The sequence below is a fragment of the Anser anser genome, assembly GCF_964211835.1.
Source record: "Anser anser genome assembly, chromosome: 7".
NCBI lineage: Eukaryota > Metazoa > Chordata > Aves > Anseriformes > Anatidae > Anser > Anser anser.
In genome coordinates, this window is record NC_139727.1 from 28857459 (window position 1) to 28879217 (window position 21759).

Below are 21759 nucleotides of genomic sequence, written 5' to 3' on the forward strand. Positions count from 1 at the left end.
GGGGACTCCCAAATTTAGGAGATGCAGAATTGCTGCCCCCGTGGTGTTTGCGTTTACCTTCCTATCTTGTCTCTGGACCTCAGCTCTGCAGCATGTAGCAGTAGCGACTCAGAAGATGCCAATTTATGAAGAAGTGGCTCTCAAACTGAGCACACCCATCAGCTTGTCACCTCTTCCGATCCAAAACAGGGGAGAAAATTGCACTGATCCTTTAAAGTGTTCTTGGGACTAATGAGCCGTGTTACGGCACGGTGCTCAGGCTCACCGCTGCCTCTTGCTAAGCCTTATTATGACTGTAAAATTAAGCAGCTCTTTTTAAAAGTGTAAAAATGACTCCTACTTCAGAACATAGCTCTCAGGGGAAAGAAGAAAGTTTGCAATTTCAGCAGGCAAATGCGTGAGATTGTCTCTTAATTACCAAAGGAGAGGCAGCTGGTTCAGTTCACGCTATCTTAATTTTCCTCTCTTTGATGTCTTGATCACATCTTTTGAACAACACGCTTGAAGCTTAGCACTGCAGAGAACACTTATTTTCATAATGAAAGAGAAATATTTTGCTCCATGCATAATATTTAGTTATCCTGATAGGCCGCATTGATAGGGCTTTCTGTATTGTGTTTTCAGGCTAATGCTGACTTGAAAAGAGGCCTGCAGGGCAGTGCAAGACGCGTATCTGAACGATAAATATGCAATCAGTGTACGTGTTTAGCATCCTTTAAAGTGGTATCAAATGGTTTCTAATAAGAAAGATACAAGCACCCAAAACTTTCTTGTCCTGAAGGCACAAGGAAGATGACTTGTTTCCCATTTCAGCTTTAAAACTTAAAATTTCTAGGCCATATGAAAATGAAGTTAAACATTTGCATAGCACGACAGCATCTCCAATGTTGCACAACATACAAAATCACAAATTCTGCTTTCCACAGACACCGGAGACAGCCAAAAATCTGGAGAAAGTGCACAGTTTTGGAAGCTGCCGATAACAGCATGGTGTTTCAGGAGAGTTGCAGAGATCTGCAGAAACCGTATCTGCGTGCTCCTTTGCACTGGCCTACGGGAACAGAAAAAGCAGGACAGTTCCGCACATGGCACCAAATTCCCCGAGAGGCAGCTGCCCACCAGTGCTGGAAAGCCAACTCCGTTCAGCTGTCTGCAGCCAGGAGCTGTTTTCTTGATCAACAGGCCCCATGCGAGGTGGGCAGTGGGTCAATTTACCCTAACGGTGTAAACCGCTGCGGAGCCTAACCCAAAGTCAATCAGGATATCCCGACTGGGCTGCACACCAGAATAAAAAAAAAAAAAAAAAAAAGGGGGTAGTGAATCTTGGAGGAGAACTTGCTAAAAAGGCCGTTCAGAGACAGGAAACATCTCCAAAATGCTTTTGACCAGGGCTATTGCAAACACCACCTTTACTCCAGTTCTCCACGCACAAGCTGAGCCTCAATCCAGCAGGGTACATTCAATCTATCCAAACAAAACCTGGCTGCAGAGGAGTGACTTCAGGATACAGACTTTATCCTAAGCATAACACCCATTTCCTCACCCTTTTCGCTTTAAACCAGATGTTGTTATACTTGCGTGCGTGACGTTTACACTTCACAACGCAGACGCTGGTCAGATCTGCTGAAACAGGGAACAGCACCGTGGTTAAACTACTTCCTAAATGCGAAGGCGCTTTGAACATCGTGTGTGTCACGGAGCCCGGCGAGTCGGAGCTGCGAGTGCCGCCTGTTTGAGGTCAGTGCTGTGCTTCAGGCTGCAGCTGAGCAGACGTGGGAGGCAGCTGGCCGCAGCTCACCGTCGCTGCTCGCTGCCCCTTCCCCTCCAGCGGTGGCTGCCACCTCGCATCTGCCAGGAGGACCAGGTGTGCTGTCCCTCGAAGATCCGGATGAGGAAAAAGGCTCTAGTTAATCCCGGCTGTCTGGGGAGCAGGGAGGGCGCCAGGGGTTAGAGCTGTGGGAGGATGTGACCCCTTGGCCAGGAGTAGCTGGAAGCGATGACATCTTACCCCAGGCACAGGATAGCATCCCTGACCACAGCCTCAGGCTACCAGCGACCAACAGACAAGCTTTTCTTCCAAAAAAGGAAAGAACTGGGGACTTTTTTGCTCCCTGAATTGGCTAACCACAGTCTCAGAGAGATGCCAAGACAGAGAGTGCAGGGAAGAGGACCAGTGCCACTACGCACCAGGAGCCGACTGGCTCTGGGTGCCAGCCCCCATCATCTGCAAATCCCAAAGGGGGTCCCTCAGAGCCCCTGCTTTGATGCAGCAACATAGGGGGCCCTCTGCGAGTGCACTGCTGCCCTACAGAGGCAGGGCAGATGTGGCCTTGTGGCTCAGACCAAGATCCTCCCTCCTGCACCCTATTCATCAGCCCCTAAGCTGTTATCAACCAGCAAGCTTTAGCCAAGCCTAGGGACGGCTATGAATGTAGCTGTCTCTAGCTCTCCTAGCTTAATTTTGGACCCATTTCTTCCCACATCCATTTGACATCACCTTCCTTGCCCTGCTATTTGCCTCACTGCTGAGCAGCTTCCAAAACGTGCCCGCATCCATCTTCCAAAAAAATGTGCCGTCCCAAGCAGGATGCTGCAGAGGGGGACCCAGACGAGGGGCAGCCCGAGAGCCAGGTTCCTTCCCTGGTGACTCCATGCTCTGCTCATCCCTCCTCCAGTGAGCTCCAAAGAGCAGAGAGAGGCTGGGGCCAGCCTTAGCACAGGCAGGGGAAGGCACAGCCTGGCTGTCAGCAGCGCTCACCTGCCCTCAGAGGAAGGGGGGGAAGCAAAGGCCACTGCCACCCGTCGTCCTCCCCGCGGGGAGTTGAAGACACACATGCTCACACCCCTGGGTGCAGTTCCTTCCTCTAATTTAGCACTGCATGGAGCAAAGCTCTACCCAGCCAGCCTCTAAAAATAAAAATAAGCTGCATTTTGTCGCTGGGGCAGCCCGACTTAGCTCCTCTGCCTCTTGCATGCAGAGGCAGCACGGGGCTTTGCCCTGCCCCGTCCTGCCCCCGACAGCTGAGCCGGGATGTGCCGAAGGAGCCGCCACAGCCGCAGGGCCAGCTGAGAGCCCGGCGAAAGCAAGCCGCCGGCTTCTGCCAGACTTTGGGGAACAGCTGCTCCAGCAACTTCAGTTTCTTGTCCCCCTGCACACATACACACACGTCTCCCCCAGCGCTGGAAACATTTGCCAGGAGAGCCTGGGTCATTTTTTATCACCATCAGTTCATGCTACGCGGGGAACGCTCAGCATGCAGCTCAATTCTGATCAAAAATAAATCATGTTTATTTATTAGAAAAGTTCTAGTGAGAAGCTAACAAACTTCACCAGATGAAAAGAGTTTTAGGGCATCCTTTGGAACACTACCGTATCTCCAAATAAAACAAAGAAAAAAACACCATGTGTCTGAAATTTGGCTGATTTTCAGCAGCACTAATGATAACAGCATTTATATCCTGTTCCACCTTCTTCCAGCATGAAGGAATGCTCTTACAGCTTAAGAAGACAGCAACAAACACAGGATTATAAAGCCACAAACTGCTGAAACACAAACACATTACATCAAATTAGGAGTTGTAATTTCAGAGAGGGAGGCACCCCGAGTTGTGATAACACGCTCTTCTACTGGCAAATTCACAGCGCTCCATGGCCAGAACCATTATTAGCACGTTTCTTTATGAAGACCAATTAAACCAGGGCAGAAATTAAGAGATGTTCCCAAGGAAACTCGGTGAAGCAGCGGTAATTAATTGCAAGAGAGACCTCAGCTTCACCCTCAGCTCACCAGATGAATCATTTCATGTTTCCAAACTCTAAACCACACTGGGGAGACACAACCAAAAGCCCCCGAAGCCATTTCAGCCTGCTTGCTAAACCACACAACAGATTGATCAGACACATTACTGAAGCGCTGTGATTAACGTTATTACACATATTAGTTAATTCACGGTAATTGTGCATAAAGCCTGGCTTGCTACTTGCCACTGCAGCTCACTGCTCAAGCACGAGGAACCTCAATTCCTCAGCCCAGCAAAGCCCCACGGACACGAGCAGGGATCCAGATGCAGCAGAGTTCATTGGCAGGAGCCGACTGGATTTTTCCCTCAGCTGCACGCTCCCAGTGCAGGAGAACTAACCAATTCCTGAAAAACCACCTGGAAGAAAAGGCTGCAGAGGGAACAGTTTTGCAACGCATGGTCTTAATTTTAACCCCCCTTTGAATATTTTATTTTTTAAAGTAGTACTGTAACAACAAGCCCACTAAGTATTTTACAGCCAGAGTTACACTGCTGAACATTAGCCTCCCTTTTTCTAAAAATAAATGACAGCTGTTGGCAATCCCTCCATCTCCTCCTGCTAACCTCCATCTGCCAAGGAGGTAACACGGCCTCAGGAAATGGGCCCGGTACCTCCAGCACGTTATCGTGAACGCTGTCCCGCCTTCCAGCTTTCTGCTTTGTTTCATGCCTTTGCGGGCACAACATCCCTGGGGTGGCTGGAGGGGGAGCTGGGCATCAGCTGTTCGACCTGCGTGCCTGTAACTGCATCTGATACCAGGAGGCTCGTTTTACACTGCCAGGTCCTGCTGCGTGCCTGCCCAGGAGGTAACATTTCGTGCCTCCTGCCTGCTCAGCTGGGAGCTCCATCTCCAGTCCCTCAGGCTAGCAGCCGAAGTGAGCTGCTCCTTACCGTGTTCAGCAATAAGCTAAGAGAGCACTGAAGGGTCATCCTCGTCCTCAGCCCAGAGCACAGTCCAGCAGCTGGAGCGGGGATGGACAGCGGGGTCACCAGATCCTGGCCGAGATGAGCAGAAGGGATTTGGGGGTGGGCAGCTCAAGGACTCCCAGGATCGGTTGGGTTTCCAACACGGAGGCACTCAGCACCTCCTGCGAAAAGGCTTCCCAAACACCACCAGCCCCCAACTCCAAACCCCTTCTCTCAGGGCCACTGCTCCCTAAATTCACCGCTACCTGCTCAGTGACAACAGACAAGTCGTGCCAGGTCTCCCATCTTGCAGACGAAAACCCTTAAGACAGATCTGGAGCGCTTTCCTTGCAGAGCAGCCCTGAGGTTCAACCAGATGTGCAGGAGGCTTTCATAAGCCTTGGAGAAGCCTTTAGCAGCATCCCCATGCATTCTCTGGCACCCGGCTCCGGTTCCCCACCACACATTTTTCAGCCTCTCCACGTAGGTATCTTTTATAAAGAAGCTTCACAAATAAGCTACCACTGAGCAATTATCACTATCTCAGCACAAATCTCTCTCCAGTTTCATTGTCGCTTGTGGAGAAGCACAAATGCACCGAAGATACCAAATATAATTTTAGCAAGCTGTCTCTGCTCATTTTTTGATCAACAGAACAGTGCATTTAAGCCAAATAAAGGGAAAATTACTGCCAGTTGTTACTTTTACCAGTGCTTTTGAAACAGGCTACAAGTCTTAGCGTAAAGGCTAATGCCTTAAAACATAAGGTACAGCGTTCTTGTCTTGGCTCTCCCAAAGAAATGAGCCTCGGCATCTATGACAGAGTTAAACAATTGAAGAACACATGAGTCTCTCAGATGGCTTTGATGAAAACAAGTTGCAGCCATCATAAAGCTGCCTTATTTCACTGATAAGAAATTAGATGGTAAGAAAAAGAGACATGTAAAAACCAGCACTGAGTGCAACAGTGAGGACACTGAAAAAAGCTCATGTCAGGTCCTGGGAACATTCCCCAGCAAAGAAGGATGGAGAAACCAGCCAGCAAGAAGGCTGGCCAGGGCCAAGGACAGTTCTGGGAGAGGACAACTCGATACAGCTTTTCTGGAGTACAGTCAGCACCCAGCTTTGTAAAGGGGACAACGTCAAGCGATGCTGATTTTAATGGCAGCAGATCTGTAACTGCAAAATTTGGCCTCGATGGGACTGACATCCCAGGGGTTGCTGTGGCCTCTCCCTTACCCCAATGACAAATGCCAAAAACATTCAAAAAGAGCAGATATGGAAGCTGAAAAGAGAGCACATTCGTCTGAAACATCCCAGCATCAGTTTCAGATCATCAGCATCCCAAAACCTAGGGAGCAGCTTGCTGATAATCGGCCCAGTTATCTCCACCAGTGACACGGCACGTCACCCCCGCGCCTGCCAACGCTACGAGCTCCAAACGTGACCCTGGCTCTCTTCCCCAAGCACCGAGAAGCTCTTGTTGTGTTTGGCTCCCCCCTTGTCCTCCCTTCACAAAAGCAGCACGCTTCCACAACGTCAATCTGGAATTATTTACTGCTGGTGAAGCTCAGGCAGAAACCGCAGGCCACCTCACCTCTCACCCCAGCGGGACGCTCTGGGGACGTGTCCCCGGGAGCAGAGGGTGCCCAAACACCAGGACTCACCCAAGGGCTCTGCCAGCTCTGCCGAGTGCCTCACCGGGCGAGCTGCTGCCCCAACGCCCTGAATTCATCTCGCCTGCTCTGCTCCCGAGGCTCGCTGAAAACCACTTGATCTGTGTTTTCAGAACATGAAATAGACACCATCTGCTTAAGATTACCCTCATTAAAGCTAACGTGGGAACATAATCAGCCGTGTTTTCTCTTCGCTGCTTTTGCAAGTGGAGTGTCACTTGCAAGGCTTTGGAACTAGTTTCTCCGAGATTCCCTGAAGGGAAGAAAATGAAACCACGAGAGAAGGTGCTCCCCAACAATTACCCTCCTTCACGCTGACCCAACGCACAGCTCAGGGCCAGGACAGTCCTGAGAGCCCGTCTCCTCCACATCACATCTGCCTACGGCTGGCAAACCTCCCCTTGAGGTCAACCTCTTCCAGGGGCTGCATCTGGCTGCCGCCAGCACGGGCAAGGCCGTGCTCCGCAGCGCGAATTCTCCCTCTACATGCTTGAAGTTGCCCAGACTGAACTGTTAATCCGTGCCAGAGCTCAACAGTTCACTTGTATTCAGCCTGCTACGCTTGAGAAGTGTGGGGCGGGGAAGTCTGTCTGCCTTTGAGAGTGGCCTCCTCTACAGGAGGGTGTGGGAGCAGCTCAGCGGAACTACGGCCGAGAAGGGATCGGCCACTCTACAAAACAGAGGAGAGAAGGGGGACAGGAGGTCAAAGCAAACTAAAAGTGACCTGCTTATGCAAAATACAATACTGGAGTCAGGATGGGCATGAATAAAAAGCTTCTACACTGGAATTGAGGCTTCCAGTCAAGCCAACCCAACCACCTTGAAGGGTCACATGCAGGAATGCAACACGCTCGCATACCATCAGCGGCCTAGGTCCATGTTCTGCAGTCCCATGACCCACTTCACGGCACTTTTAGCCATAAAAGAAAACTTTTCCCATCAGCCCAAATTATCCACCAATCTTACGAGGGCTCTGAAAAGGGACTTCTGCCAGAAGATATGTTACTCTGCACACACTGCTCTCCGTGCCTAATCTGCCTACCTTGCAAAGAGATGCCGATGCATTGAGTGTTTGGGGATGCTTTGATGAAAGGCAGTAGATAAGTTCAAAGTCCATATATATATTAATAGTAATACCAGACACGATACCTCTACAGAAATAAATTGCCACTTGACCCAGGGCTGGAAAGCAGAAACCGATCTGTCAAGGCCCAGACGAGTGACACCAGCCCAGAAAAGCACGACAGGATCCACAGAAAAGCGTGCGGAGCACAGGAGGGAGCTGAGAGCGATGATGCGAGGCTCGCTTCCTTAATGCGTGCACGGCTCTTCCTAACTTCAGCTGGCCACGGCTCAACAGCTCTCACTAATATTAGCAACATGCAGTGAGCCTCAGAAGATCAAGCTGGTGCCGTACGGTTAAGGGACATCCGGGAAAGCATCAGAAGACCCAGGCTTGGCCGACGGGAAGTTGAATCTAAGCTCAGCTCCCTGTTTTCAATGAAGTTAGATGCTAACTGCATAAAAGCTAAAGAGAGGACACTGTGCTAACTTAGCCTTCAGCAGTCAGCAGATTACTGACTTTCTCACCCAACCACACACCTCAACATAGCTCGGGTTTAAGAGGTGTCAGCCCTGTCCCCAGAAATTTGGAAACGTGTACTTTCAGCCTTCATACCAACTTTCAGCAAGGTGTTCCACAGCTTAATTACACAGTGTGGAAAAAATACATTTAATTTCATCCCACCTCCTGCCCAAGAATGCCGTAATTCCTGCACCTTTGCCGAGAGGCTGAACCTGTTTCTCTCCATCATCTATTCGTCCCTGTACCACAAAAACCTAGGATCTGCATTCAAACAAGCATCTCTTTCTCTCCCCATTCCTCTGCTTCTAGAGTACTTCAGCTGATTCAGGATATCATTTCGGACAGATCTTAGTATGAGAAGGATTGGACCACTGCCAACCTCAGAAAAACAAACAAGAGCTAGGGATGGAAGACTTGTTTGGTTTAAGCAGATTAGCTCCCAACCACCGAAGGTAACTTTATAAATCTTTACTTTCATACCCTTTGCAGAGACAGATGGAAATAAGTCTAGAAGCAAAACAAGGAACAATAGTTACAAGAATGGTATGAATGGCCTTATTTCATCTATGGTGAGTGTTGTTTCTGAAAACTAAGGAAGTTAATTTATAACGTTAGCAATTTGACAACCACTCTATTTAACAGGAACTCGGCTATTGTGTTTGAAACAAACGGGAGCTAGCATGAGAAGAAGGATTGCCACTGGCTATGACTTGGCTATTATTTTATCACTTAGGCTGCAAAACCCCTCAGCTTGTCTTGCACGAGGAAACTCGTGAATTTAAGAATTTGTTACAGCTAAAGTTACTGGAGAACGAAGCTTTACAAACAGGCATCTTCTAAACAGATACAGGAGCCCCATCTCGGACAAATAGGCCAGAAAGTATTAGCTGCAACTTCTAGGCCCTACACATTACCCATAAAGCTCCTGTAGGCTTTTGATGGGCACAGGGACCAGAACACAGCCAACGGTGGGAAGAAAGAGCCTGGGAACTCAGCTACCGACCCAAAGTGAATGGACATTTGCTGACGACAGCACTGTGAAGTTGGCTTTGGTGCTTGGCTTCTGGTACAACAATGACATAATGCTGTGTTTACTAGCAGGGAAATCTGAGGGTTGGAAATAGGTCTGTGAAAAAACCACTAACACGGTTTTCTGACAAGCCAACAGATTAACATCTATTGTCACTGGGGCAAGGCCAAACTCGCCTGGAAAAGGTCCAGGAGTTTGATGTCACTGAGAGGCTCGCAAGGACGTCAGCTAAAGAGCGTTCCCATGTCACCTCAGCGCTCACTGCCGCATTACTGCCGAAAGCGAGCCATCAGCCAACATCACCACTCGTTTAACCCTTCCTATCACAACACGCAGCAAAAACAACATGCTGGCCTTTCAGCAACAGGGCTTTGACTCAAATTTGCTACTGCTCACGTTAACCAGATGTAAATGATTGATAAAGGACCAGGCAGGAGAGAGTGCTGGCAGATAAATGACATGTTCGATCATGCTTGGACTGTCAGTCCTGCGTTAGTACTAACTAACTAACTCTGCCCTTCTGTGAACAGAAACAGTGGGTATCATTTCTTCATTTGACTCCTTAGGATGTTTTCAAGTCCCCTGTGACCCAAATCATGCGGCAAGTTGCATCCTTAACTTGGTCTGAGTCAAAATTTCATCATAACCCAGTCAACACCTCTTACACACGCAGCAAGACAAAAGCCAAGAAGTTTCAGCTCCTCACCAAGATCCCAACTCAAACCCAAAGACACCCAAACTCCCACAAATGCCAGGGCCTGGTGACAAACGATCACACTCTACTCACCAGGTGAGTTAGAGGCCTGATGGCTTAGCATCATCATACGACAACTCGGTGGGCAGAGCCCCATAACGCCCTTAGCACACAGGGAAGGCTTTGAGCCACCTCTCTTCAGGTGCAATGGCTGCTGGAAGCACATCAGTGCTATATTCTGTCCTTCTACAGACCCTCAAACACAGTGGAAGCCTTCAGTGCTTGCTCACGAGATGCTCTTCAGTCCAGTTCTACCACACCAGAAGGTCACCTAAAACTTCAGAATTAAGGTAATAGGAAACAACACCATGGCAAGATTGGTCCTTCTTGGAAGAAGGAGGAAAAAAATTAGAGTAAAAGAGTATTCTTAGGGTCTGTCCAGGACTCTGGCTTCAGCTCCAACAGGACCTAAAGATCCACTGCAAACATCTGTTTTCTGTCCCATTTCTCTGGCCATGCCCTCTTCTTGCACAAAGGCAGAGCCATGCAAATGTTAAAACAGAAGCACAACACACGCACACAAAACCTCACATCAAAACCCCAGTTCCTACCAAACAACTGCACACTTCCCCACCACAGAGAATTACGTAAACCAGTAATCCCAATTCTTTTCGCGACCAACACCAGGGCACGCAGATGCACAGTGTTACCCACAGCTGAGCAGACCAGCAGAAACCACCACCAGGGCTGCCCCAGACAAGCAATCTGGCTCACATGTTCAGCAGTGAGGCAAAGGCTCCGAGTTGCAATGCCCTGCTCCCATCCCCAGGGGTACAGCCTCTGATCCCGCTCACTTGGGCAGGAATCTCAGTTCTTCGAAAAAAAAAAAAGGAGGCTTCGTGTGAGAGGGAAGCACCTCTCGCATGCAGCATCGCTTTGTAGTGCCACTAGCAAATTGCCAGTGCGATACAAACAGCCACTGATCCTCAGGCAAAGAGAAGAGCAAGAGATTTAAAGACAACAATTGACTTCTTTTTTTTTGCCCTGAACATGGGTCCTGCAGCCTCCAAGGGCTGTCACCCAGGACAAATTCACTTAAAACATTTTTTAGTTAAAAACAAACTATGGATACTTACCTTCCTTTACAAACCAGGGATGTCTACGTGCAAGGATGAAATGCAAGCTCCAGCTGCCCAGTACAGAAGCAGGTGGAAAGCTGCTTCCCCAAAACAGCCCGGAGTTTTGACACAAACTGTTACAATCACAGAGACAGCAGCAAAAGATTAAACAGAAAATTTCTTCTAGAGCAGTAACAGCTGAGAGACAAGACTCTTCCATATGCCTCAAGTGAGAGTATGTTGGAGGCTGGTTACTGCTCGAGATATGAGTAAAACAACCTGTGCTGTCTTTATAAAAGATCACCTGCTGAGGCATTAGAGGAAAACATATTTGGATTTGGGGAAAGGAAAGAACTTATAAAGGTTGTCCAGGGCTTGTACAATACAGAAGATACAGGATTGCTACCTTTCAGCATGTGGAAAACCAGCACGGATGCTTCTCTAGTGTTAGTCACTTCTTATTCTTCTCTACTTCAGCCAACAGCTCTGATCTTCCATTATTAACAGAAATCAAGCAGCCCTTACATTACTAAAGAGAGATATTAGTAACAATGTTCAATGGTGGATTCTGACAGTTTTGCCTGAGATATATACACACACATACATACACATACAACTACATATATATATATATATATATACACACACACACGCACAGTTTCCCTGCTACTCCTGCCTTTCCTATCCCACAAGCCAGTCCCAGAGCTTGCTTTAATCCCACTTAGGAAAACACTGAACTCCAGGCTTTCCTCCTGTGACACACCTGGGAGATGGGAGGGAGGGAGATGCACTTAATCGGCTCTCCGTGGCTTTCTTCCAGGAAAATACTTCACATATCCTTGTTTGTTTGTTTTTAAGTTCTAAGTGATTTTAATGCCGGTGAAAGTTGCTGGAGTGACAGCCCTGGGAAACTGCAGGCCTCCAAACTGAGGCGGTAGCAGGGGCTGTGCCAGCTGCCCTGCTCCGGCTGGAGGCTGGGAGCCCCGCCGGCTCTCGCAGCATCCATCCCACGAACTGCTGGTCCCCTGCTCAAGAGGAAGCAGGTGTCAGAGTGCCAAACTTCCAGGCAAAGGAAATTCACTGAGCTCAGCAGCAGTGCAACAAAGCACTCGCAGGGCAGGGGAATAGAAGATGACAACATTGCTTTTCAGAGTATTTTGCTTGTGGTGTCAGGGGTCTAAAAGTCTATCCACTGGAGCAGCCCACCAAAAGCACATAGGTAGGTGAAGTTATAAGCAATAATAGAACAGCCTGAGCGAAGGAGATGGAAAATTTCATGTTGAGGAAGCAGTTAGAAATTCTTATCTTCGTGGAGTAAGGAAAACGGTAATTCAGGTGCTCTCTGCTGCAAGGGGTGCGTGCCCAGAGGATTTCACCTAGGCTGCTGAGCTTTACTGACAGGGAATACAGACACTGCAGGCAGCGTCTCCCTGCCTCCTGCCAAGCCAGCTCCCCAGAAAGACCATCTTCATCACATCACCCCAAATACTTCCACAGACCCTGGGACTGCAAGACGAGAGGGAATGCCCTAGAGGAACAGGCTGACAGCCGAGAAGCATGCCTGGCATCCTAAATGTGCATTTCCTCAGAGAGGAACGTGGCTTTTGTATCAGCTCATTCATTACCATGTCCGCCAAGCGCTGCTAGGGAAGCAGCCGTCTGACTCCCTTGGTCTGACTCCCTCTTCCGCACAGCAACACGACCCTGCCAGTCTGCAGCCACCGCTCCAAGGGGTGGAGCTGCTGGGAGAGGACCCAAATTCAGGGGTTTCAAAGCCTAGGCGATCAGTCAGCCCCTAGGTACCACATCCATCCTCACACTTCACAAAAGGTAAACCCTGTCTGCCTTGCAGCAGAGCGCGCTGAGATGCAGAGGTTAAACAAACAGCCCAAGGCACAACACCGGTAAAGAAGACTAGCGAGCTCTCCTACCACACCGCACGGTGTCTTGTCCGTACCACACTGGATGTTAGTTGCAAACTTTAATGTATGAAGTTGACAAATCATCCAGGAATGCTTGATTTATAGGCATGCTTGCAGTAGTTCAGGGGCAGCTTTGGAGGACTTCTGTAAAGGAGACAGAACAGCAGCGCGGAGCTCCTGCTTACACACAGCTATGGTTAACACGGCTTTGCATGTTTCTCCTGATGAATGTAGATATGTAATTTCCTTACATACAAGCTTGTATCAAGCCTATAAAAATGTTCTACTGAGTACTGAGAGCCTAGGAGCTTAGTGCAGCACTGTGTTTGGCTGCTGTGGTTTATAGGAAAAATGAAACACGGCCCATTGGTCAGAGAAACCGTGAGAGCAACATTTCAAAACACAGTTATTGCTAGTTACATTTCAAACACAGTGTATCCAGGACTGTGCACACATTTCTGGACACTTAAAGTCTGTCAACATTTTGTTCCATCCAACGAGTCAGCCACCACAAACTGAAGAAGTTAATTACAATAACAAATGTGACTACGCAGCATTACAGCCTTATTGGGAAACCACGGTACGCCCTGACCCTCTGCTCGATGTCAGTGACTACTGAGACCACTGAGAACACGCTGAAGCTTTATAGAGCAGTATCTGAAGCTGTGATGAAGGCGCAGATCTGGGGATGTATGTTCTGCCCACACAAGAAGAAAGCTCCCAGTCTGGCAGTTGCTTGGTTAGCCACACACCGAGCTCCTCTCCCAACAGCTGGAACATGGAATAGCTTGGCAAAAATCAGCAGCTAAACAAAAATCAAGAGAAGAACATTTTACAAGTGTCACCAAAGGTCATTCCAAGCATGACAGCACCAGGTAACACCACCACGTTCAGGCACTTACAGGTATTACAATGAACAGGATCTCTCTGCTCTGCCTTCACTCCGGAGCAATTTGATGTCTTATTACATTACCCTTCCTTACGTTATCCTTCTTCACCTTTGCAATTCAATGTTCACTGCTTAGCCAAGAGTCAATTCAGGTTTGTCTGCATGCTTCTTAGAACCAAACTATCCCTGCTTTGTACTAAAGGCTTTTACACATTCAAAAAATATATAAATACATACAGTAAGTACACCATATTACTGACATTCAGTGAACGTGACTCGGAAAGACTGACTGGGTTGCTGGTATTCAAATGGAAGGCAGTACAAAGAAAAAGTGAGCAGTGGGAAGGTTCTAATTAGGTTGTGAGATTTTCCACTTCAAAATCCTTTCAGGTAAAGAAGTCCACCCTGTTTTCTTTTGCCTTCCTCCTTCCCACTCCCCCAAAAAGTGATGATGCCCCTGCCCAAAACAGAGTAACAAAAATCGTGGAGAGCAGTTTTGCTTTTGTAGTAAAGAGAAAAGGTGATGCATTATGATTAAAAAAAAAAAAAAGGCAAACAAACAAACGTGGTATTTACAAACTTCTGAGTAAAGCTTTCAAAAAAGCCTCTCTACAAAGGTGTGAGCCAAGGCCCAGGGAAGCTACCGGGAGTTTTTCCGTTGACATGCCTGTATTTTGGTCTCGACTCGACCTGATTAAGCAGCAGACACCTCCAATTTCAAACAGTATGCTACTGTGTAGCTCTCTGCCTTTTTCATGCAATATTTATACAGCATGCTCCAGGCCAGAAGGTGCCACTTGGAGCTACAAGAAAGCATTCAGCTTCACAATGCCGAGCCAGGCATGGTGCTGTCAGCCCCCTCTAATAACTCTGCTCTTCTCCGTGGTATCTGGGAACCAATTCCCTTTGTGCGAGCAGGCTCCGATTAAGAGGACACAGCATAAAAAAGGAAAATAAAAAAACAACATCTCACATTAGAAGGTCCAGCTGTTTCCTCCCAGTTGACTAAATTAGAGAGCTTGTACGTCACCTCCTGCCTCAGGTAGGGTCACATTGAATCCCTCTTCCTGTTTAATCCACATAAAATGGGAAATGGTTTTTGAGGAAGACAATGGCAGAATATGAGGGTATTTTTTCAGGCTGAGCACTTTTATCAGATAAAGCGCAAGACTGCTTTAACAGCTTCCACACACTTTATGGGTGGCTGTGGGCCCAACCAGCTAACCTCTCTTTGCCACATCTTCCCAAATGAGCCCAATATCAGCACACACCCTACCTGGCAGGGACGGAAGGAGGGCAGTGCATTGAGATGCCCATGGACAGGGCAGGATCAGTGCACGGGACCAACAGACAGGCTGCTGTGGGATGCAGGAAGCCTTGGCTCCATTCCCTATTTCATCATTTGCTTCCTTCGGATGTCTGCTCGTTTCTCTCTTCAGTCTCCTCCTCTGGGAAAAGGGCACGATTTCAGTCCCTCGATTCCTCTCCCTTTTAGCTCAAAGCAGCCAAACTGGGCTAATTCTGACCACCAAGCCCTGCAAGTTGTGTTGCACAAGTGGGCCCTGGCACCCGTCCGCCCACCCACATACTCGGGGCTCTCCAGAAGCCACAGAGGCCACCCTGCAGCTCGCAGCAGCTGAAAGCGTTTCTGCTGTCCCTTAGGCCTACATCGCCCTGGTAACCAAGTCCCAGCAAGAGTCAGTAGGGGCATCCCAGTCACTTTTAAAATGGACCTTGGAAGCTTTTGGAGCCGTTACCCCCAGCTCACAGGCTTGCTAAAAGCTTTTCAGTGACTTTCCTTTTGGCCGCCCTCCCAACATGCCGCCGGCCTAACTCCGGGAGAGCCAACGCAGACGGCCTGCTGGGCCTCAGAGCCTCCTGCAGTATCTCATCCTGTCCTAACACGACAAACCGGGACAACTACCTCGTGTTTCGATTGGTTTTTAATCTATTTCTAAGGCTGGGGGCAGCCATTTACTTGGCAAACCGGTGAATTTAGATATCACTGCCTCTTGGCTTAACGCTACCCACCCACAGGTCCAGCAGAAGGAAGGCCTGTGAGCGCTCCTTAACCTGGTGGGCCGCCCCGCTGCCCTCTGAAGGAGCTTTCAGTTTTAGAGGTAATAACTGCCAGACAGGGCATGATGAAAAGCAGGTAGATGCCTAAAGTATCTCAGCTGCTTTGCAAGTATGCCTTGAACAAACTCAAAGGGCTGTGCATCTCTTGGGTGCTTCCTAAGGTAAGGTAACACAGCAAAGACCTCAAAGGCAGATTCGCTTCCAGATATGACACTGAGAGAGCAAGAGGATGCTGAAAGAGGGCAAAAAGTCAGTCTTCCGCGGCACTGAACAGAAAAAAAATGGATGTTACACTGGCATTATAAAACAGTGGTGCTTGGAAAAAAAAAAAAAACAGCATGCAACATCTGATGTTAGAGAAGAATTTTGCTTCCATGAGCAACACTTCCATCAACAAGTGGTTACAGTGCTAAGGAAGTGAGCAGTCCTCTGAGCACTTGTGGGTGCAAGCAGCTTTGGACTAGTGAGGTTTGATCTCTCCCTTCTACTCCTCCAGCCATTAGGGAGCAGGGGCAAAGAGTTGAACTAACCTGCAGAGAACTGTATCCACAGCTTCCAGATTTGCCTTAGAAATACTGACTTTTTATCTTCCCATCATGTCCTATCAGACCTAAAAACAGTGTAAGATTTACATCTCAAACAGGCAGAGCAGTGGAAATCATCCTTGAAAGACAAGTCTGCCCCATCAGGGTGGTGGTCCTAATACAGAGAAAGGCAGAGCAAGGGAAAGGGAATTCTACCTGGCTGGCCTTCTCCTGAGCTCTCCTTTGCTCCATGCACAGGGATCACAGCCATTTTTGACGTAACCCTTGCCAGTAGTCAGAAGTTCAGTTCTGAGGAATGATGAAGTCACAGAGAAGCCTACTAATTTTCTGGCTTCCTCCCAGCACCCCAAGCAAAGATAATAGTAATAATAATAATAATTCAGACCAGTGAGTCAAGCTGGACCGTGGGCCCTTGAAAGAAAGCCACAGACGGTTTCCTGTTGGAGGAAAAGGAGAGGGCAGAAAATGGAACAGAAGTCCTAAATAGGTAATCCATCTGCTCACGTAACGTCTCCTTCTGCTTCACATCAAGTCCCTCACAACGTCCTCCTGCAGGCCACCAGCTGTGTGACCTCCAGGCCCATCATATCCTCATGTCCAGCTCACTCTGGAAGAGATGTGGCTCACGATCTCTAGCTCTGCTAATTGAAAAAGTCCAAAAAAAAAAAAAAAAAGAAAAAGTCAGGCTGAGTTCTTCTTACCCTGAGCTACTGACACTCCCAGCACAAGAATCAAGGCTGCACTAGATGACCCCAACAGGGGGAAATCCAACTCCTTCTCCCATGGTGCTGTGAAGAACCCACACAGGATCAAACATCCTTGCTACTAAACCCATGACTACACCCATGCGGCAGAGAGGCTCCTCTGAGAGCCCATCACAAGTCATTCAGAGGTGGTGTTAGGAAACAATTATTGTGCAGAAGAGCTGGGACAGTATGCAGGCATCTTATGACTAAAATCAGCAATGTACCTCGCTCATTTGACCGGAAAGAGACAGGGAAGCCAATTCTAAAGCAAGAGCATTTTACCTTCCCTCTGCGCTGAACAAAGCTGGAAACCACACAAAGCCCCACTACAAGAGGAGCAGAGCAGTGCTAGAAGAGGAAATCTGTACTGATGTGCATATCCCTGCCCTCGGAATAACACAGGCACACTTAGAGACCTCAGAAATGACCTCAGGCATATAAATGTCTGCTGAGATAACGCACATCACTAATCAGCCCTTTGTGGAAAAGCAAGTGGTCAGGAAGGGCTGGGGAGGAGCCTCTTAATTTGGCTTCTAATGAATGTTTGCCATTACCCAGCTTGCCGTGAAGCTGTGAACAGGTGAAGGTGCTAACCCCTCCTCACCTTCCTGAGTGCAGGATCAAGCACATCTGGTAGGCAGAGGCACCCTGCAGGGCTCCTAAAGGAGGCAGACAGGCGGTAACCGAGCTATCTGTCTGGAGAAAACTGGGAAGCAGAGAGGGGAGGGGAGCCTGGCTTGTTTAAGCTCCTCTAGGAAGGGCTAAGGGAGGCAAGCATCAACAGTGGGTCTTGTTAAGTAGAGAAACCATTTCTGGTTTGGGGTTTTAAATTCAGCCAATCGCAATTTCAGATTAAAAGCGAGAGAAGCAACCCCAAAGCTGACCAAATTTCCACACAACTGAGAGAGAGACTTTAGGACCATTTAAAACTTAGCAGAGGCTAGACAAGGGATTTGGATTTTTTGTTACCAGCTTTTTTGTTCCAGAATCATTAACTGACATGATCAACCATTAAAATAAATGTCCTAATTCACCCAGCTTCATCATAGCATTGCTCAGTCAGTGTATGGGACCCCTGTTGTGCCAAGGGTCTTTCCATCAAACCCAGACTTGACCTTCCTGACATTGTTCTTGTTTTTTAGAAAAAAGGGAGAAAGCAATGAGATTTAGCATTTTTATAGCATCATCAAGTGCAAATTAATTTTAAAAAGACCACCTGTATGGAGAAAGAATAGGAAATAAACTCAGAAAATCAAAAGTTGTAGGAACAGTAGTAGCTTATATTAGCGATACACCATACAAGAGGTATGTGGCTATTAATCCAACCTCCTGCTTATCCTTCCACATGCTGCTGTCCAGGCAAGCCAAGCGGGATGCAGCGGGAGGCACTGCAGACCCCTTCCCTAGCGGCGATCCCCTAGGGAGGACAGCTGCCTGGGTTCCTATCAAATAGCACTGGATCTAAGACTTGCATCTCTTCTCATGTGCAGAGCCCTACAAGCCTTCCAGCGAGGTATTAATCCCTTCAGAAGTTTCACGCACAGGGCTCACAGCAGATGATATGCAAAGCCATCTTCTTGCTTTTACTTTCTCAAGTCAAGGCCACAAAAGCTATGCTAGTATCATCAAAGACATCTGCTCCAGGGAATGATCCTTGGCATCTAGGCCAAGCAGCACAGGGGATTACGTGCTACTCGCATTTAGCCCTCTCCACGTGCCTACACTGCCTAAGATCTGCCTCCATCTCTCCAGGCTCCACCATGGCCCTGAAAGATCGCAATTAAAAAGGAAAGGAGCTCAAGTTAAAATGCCTGAAATACCCACATCACCATCCTCTAGAGAAATACATCATTAATCTGATGCCACGATGTGTCGCGTGGCCTTAAGGCACGGCATGAAGGAGTTTACAGATGTTGGAGGCAGGCGGGCTGTATGGTATTACAGAGCAATATATGGCTGAGCGCACCAAGCTTCGCACTGACCAAAGTATACATGGGCGATGGAAGGAACTAAATCCCAAGCCACCTTTACACTCATTGTGGAAGAAAATAGTTGCATTGCGGTGTAAAAGAGCGCAGATACTAGTAGCCAGTGGATCAGATCCAGGGAGTTAAATTCTTTGACAGCGTTGGTTCACCCTGAGTGAATTATTCAGCCAGAGCCAGATGAAAGGCTGCAGCACACACATCTGCAGCAAACTGTAATCTAGGAAACAAAGAAGCAGCCAAGACTTCTGGACCTGTGGGTTAATTCACTCATCTAAAAGAAAGAGATTCACAAGGACATGGATCATTTTTAATTGAATTATGCCAATGTTTGTTTGTGAACCAAAATCCATTGTGCTGAACACTGTTCAGCCAGAGACAGAGTCAGCTGGACGAAAGGCAGACACAAAACTATTCACACAACAAACCATTTAATTTGCAATTTTTTTGGCCAAGAACTGGACACACACGGATATGAAGCTGTTGTGCAGAAGACAATATTAGAGACAGGGTATGGACAGCGGGGTGAAGGGGGAGAAATAGGTTTCCCACTAGAAGCCTTGTGGAAAGCTGCTTGTAACAATTTGGGTTACTGTTGGTAAAATGCAGTAACAACAATCATCGAGGAAACATGGAAGCATTTCTGCAGGAGAACAAGAGAAATATTTTGTTTCACGCCTGACAATACAGGATTTAAATCCCTCTTCTCTGGTTATTTTCCAACAAATAAGAAATTAACTTCAATTTCTCCTGGTGATCAGGAAGCTATTGTTCCCAGCTCCTTTGCATAACTTGCTGCCTGGCAGACATACTTCTCTACAGAGGCTCCAGAGCCTCTGCTGCCAAATCGCAGCCACCTTTCAGGTGAGATAACAGCCTGCAGTGGTGTCAGCCACAACCCAGTGACAATTTCCAAAAGCAGTAGTAGTCTCTCCCGCGCGGAAGCGGTAAATGAATAATAGCCTGAATGCCCAGGTCCAGCTGGCAAGCTGAGAGGACGAGACCTGGAGCTCCCACCCCTATGAATCGGGCACAAGCCGTTTAATTGCACAGCGGATCAGAGCTTCAGCCTGAAGTCTGCAAATCAGCATCTCTCAGCAACATAGTGCCCTCTAGCCTTGAGCTGGGTTACGGTTGATGCCTTAGAGGAAAAAGCTCAGTGATATGAAATGCTAATACAAAGCTTCACGTCCGATATTTGGTCTTACCTTTCAGGTAACCCATTCAAACCGCAACCAGCTCCAAAGAAAGCTGGCAGATGTGCAGTGCCAGGGCAAACAGCGCACTCTGAGGGGTTTCACACCAGATGCAGCACCCCTTGGGCTTTTGCTTACCGAAGCAGGGTGATTTACCTTCTGTATACACAAAACCTAACCTGTGTATCTAAACACAGGTCGTGTTTTGCGAAGAGAAATAAAGGACTATGTGTAACTAAAACCCAGAAACAGAGCCAGGAAATGAAGAAAATGTGTCTTTTCTCATTATGTGGATGGGCAAAAGCTACTCCACCGTGAAATCCTGCAGGCAAAGAGCCTTCCACATGACACCCTGCAGCAGCAGGGTCCGGGAGGTTGTTAAACCTCGCCTGATGCCGCTCCGTTAGCAGCAAGGTGTGAACAGAGGAAGGCAAACGCGAGATGAAAGCGAACCCACATGCTGAGGGTGCCTTGATAACCATCCAAACCGCCTCCACCCCCCAAAATAAAGCTCTCGATGTAACTTTCTGGGAGAAAAGGAGCAAAGCCCTGTTCAGCACCTCTGGCTCGGTGACCCTACAGCAGGCACCGGGCAGTGCCTGGGATGGAGACAGCGCGGAGGAGAGCGTCCCGCGCTGTGCTGGAAGGGGACGCACACAGCCCGGAGCCCCCCGGGGCGCTGCCCCCCGCCACTCACGTAGTGCTTCGAGGGGTTCCTCCGCTTCTCCACGTCCACCACGTTGGCGTCCAGCACGCTGTAGGACAGCATCGCGGCGCTCCTCCCGGTCCCGGCGGGGCTCCCGCCGGCTCCCTGCACCCTCCGGCCGCGCTGCCCGCCGCCGCGATGCCGGCCGGCGAGGCGGGCGGGCAGGCAGGAGGGAGGAGGATGCCCCGCTCCCGGCTCCGGCTCCGCCCCGCGCCGCGGCGGCGGCGGCTCCTCTCCTTTCCCCTTCTCTCCCCTTCCCTCTCCTCCCCTCCCTCCGGCCCGGCTCCGCGCCCTGCCCGCAGCCTCCGGCTCGGCGGCGGCTCCGGCGGGAGGGGCAGGGCTCGGCCGCCGTCCCCGCCCCAGGGCGGCCCCCGGCGGGACGGGGCCTGAGGGGAGCGGGAGCCGCCGCCCCCCCGGGTGCTGGTGGCGGTGGGGAGCGGGGGGCGCGGCCTGCCCTGAGATGGCGGCCGCCCGCTGCCGGCCGGCGGGGGTCTCCTCACACGTCCCCCTCACGCATCTCTCCCCAGCCCGCTGCCTCGGCCCGGCCTCCAGGAGGTCCCCAGGGGCTGAGGAGGGCTTGGGAAGGGTGGGGACCCTCGGGGCACTCCATCGTTGCAAAATGTGCCCAAAATACGGCCAAGGTCACAGCAGAAACACAAGGGTCCGAGCCCAGCCCTCAGCCCACAAGGCCCACGGTTTATGGCCGCTGAGGGAGGTTGGCAACGTCCTGGCCCCCTACCCAGTGATGAAAGTTGGAGGGAGGTTGCACAGACTATCACGGGGGCTTTTAGAGTGATAACCCTATTTCATCTCTTTGTATATACATAGATACTGAAACAACCCTTATCCTCCCCTGGTCACACTTCAAGAAGAGCTTGCC

General features: G+C 49.2%; 1 protein-coding gene and 1 long non-coding RNA gene across 4 annotated transcripts in view; both read right to left on the reverse strand.

Annotated features, from left to right (window-relative positions):
* Positions 1-21202, reverse strand: part of SH3PXD2A (SH3 and PX domains 2A) — a 251243-nt gene extending 230041 nt beyond the window's left edge. The window contains exon 1 of one of the 3 annotated variants that reach the window (XM_083845064.1): positions 20871-21202. In XM_083845064.1, coding sequence (XP_083701190.1) covers positions 20871-20942 — 72 coding nt within the window. In that variant the 5' untranslated portion in view covers positions 20943-21202. The remainder of the gene's footprint in view (positions 1-20870) is intronic. The other 2 variants (XM_083845062.1, XM_083845063.1) reach the window with 2 other exon arrangements.
* LOC310902883 lies at positions 4100-13746 on the reverse strand. Its single transcript, XR_014587053.1, has 2 exons — positions 13636-13746; positions 4100-13538 (listed from the first exon to the last, which is right to left on the reverse strand). It is a non-coding gene; the product is annotated as an uncharacterized lncRNA (long non-coding RNA).
* Positions 21203-21759: the final 557 nt, after the last annotated feature.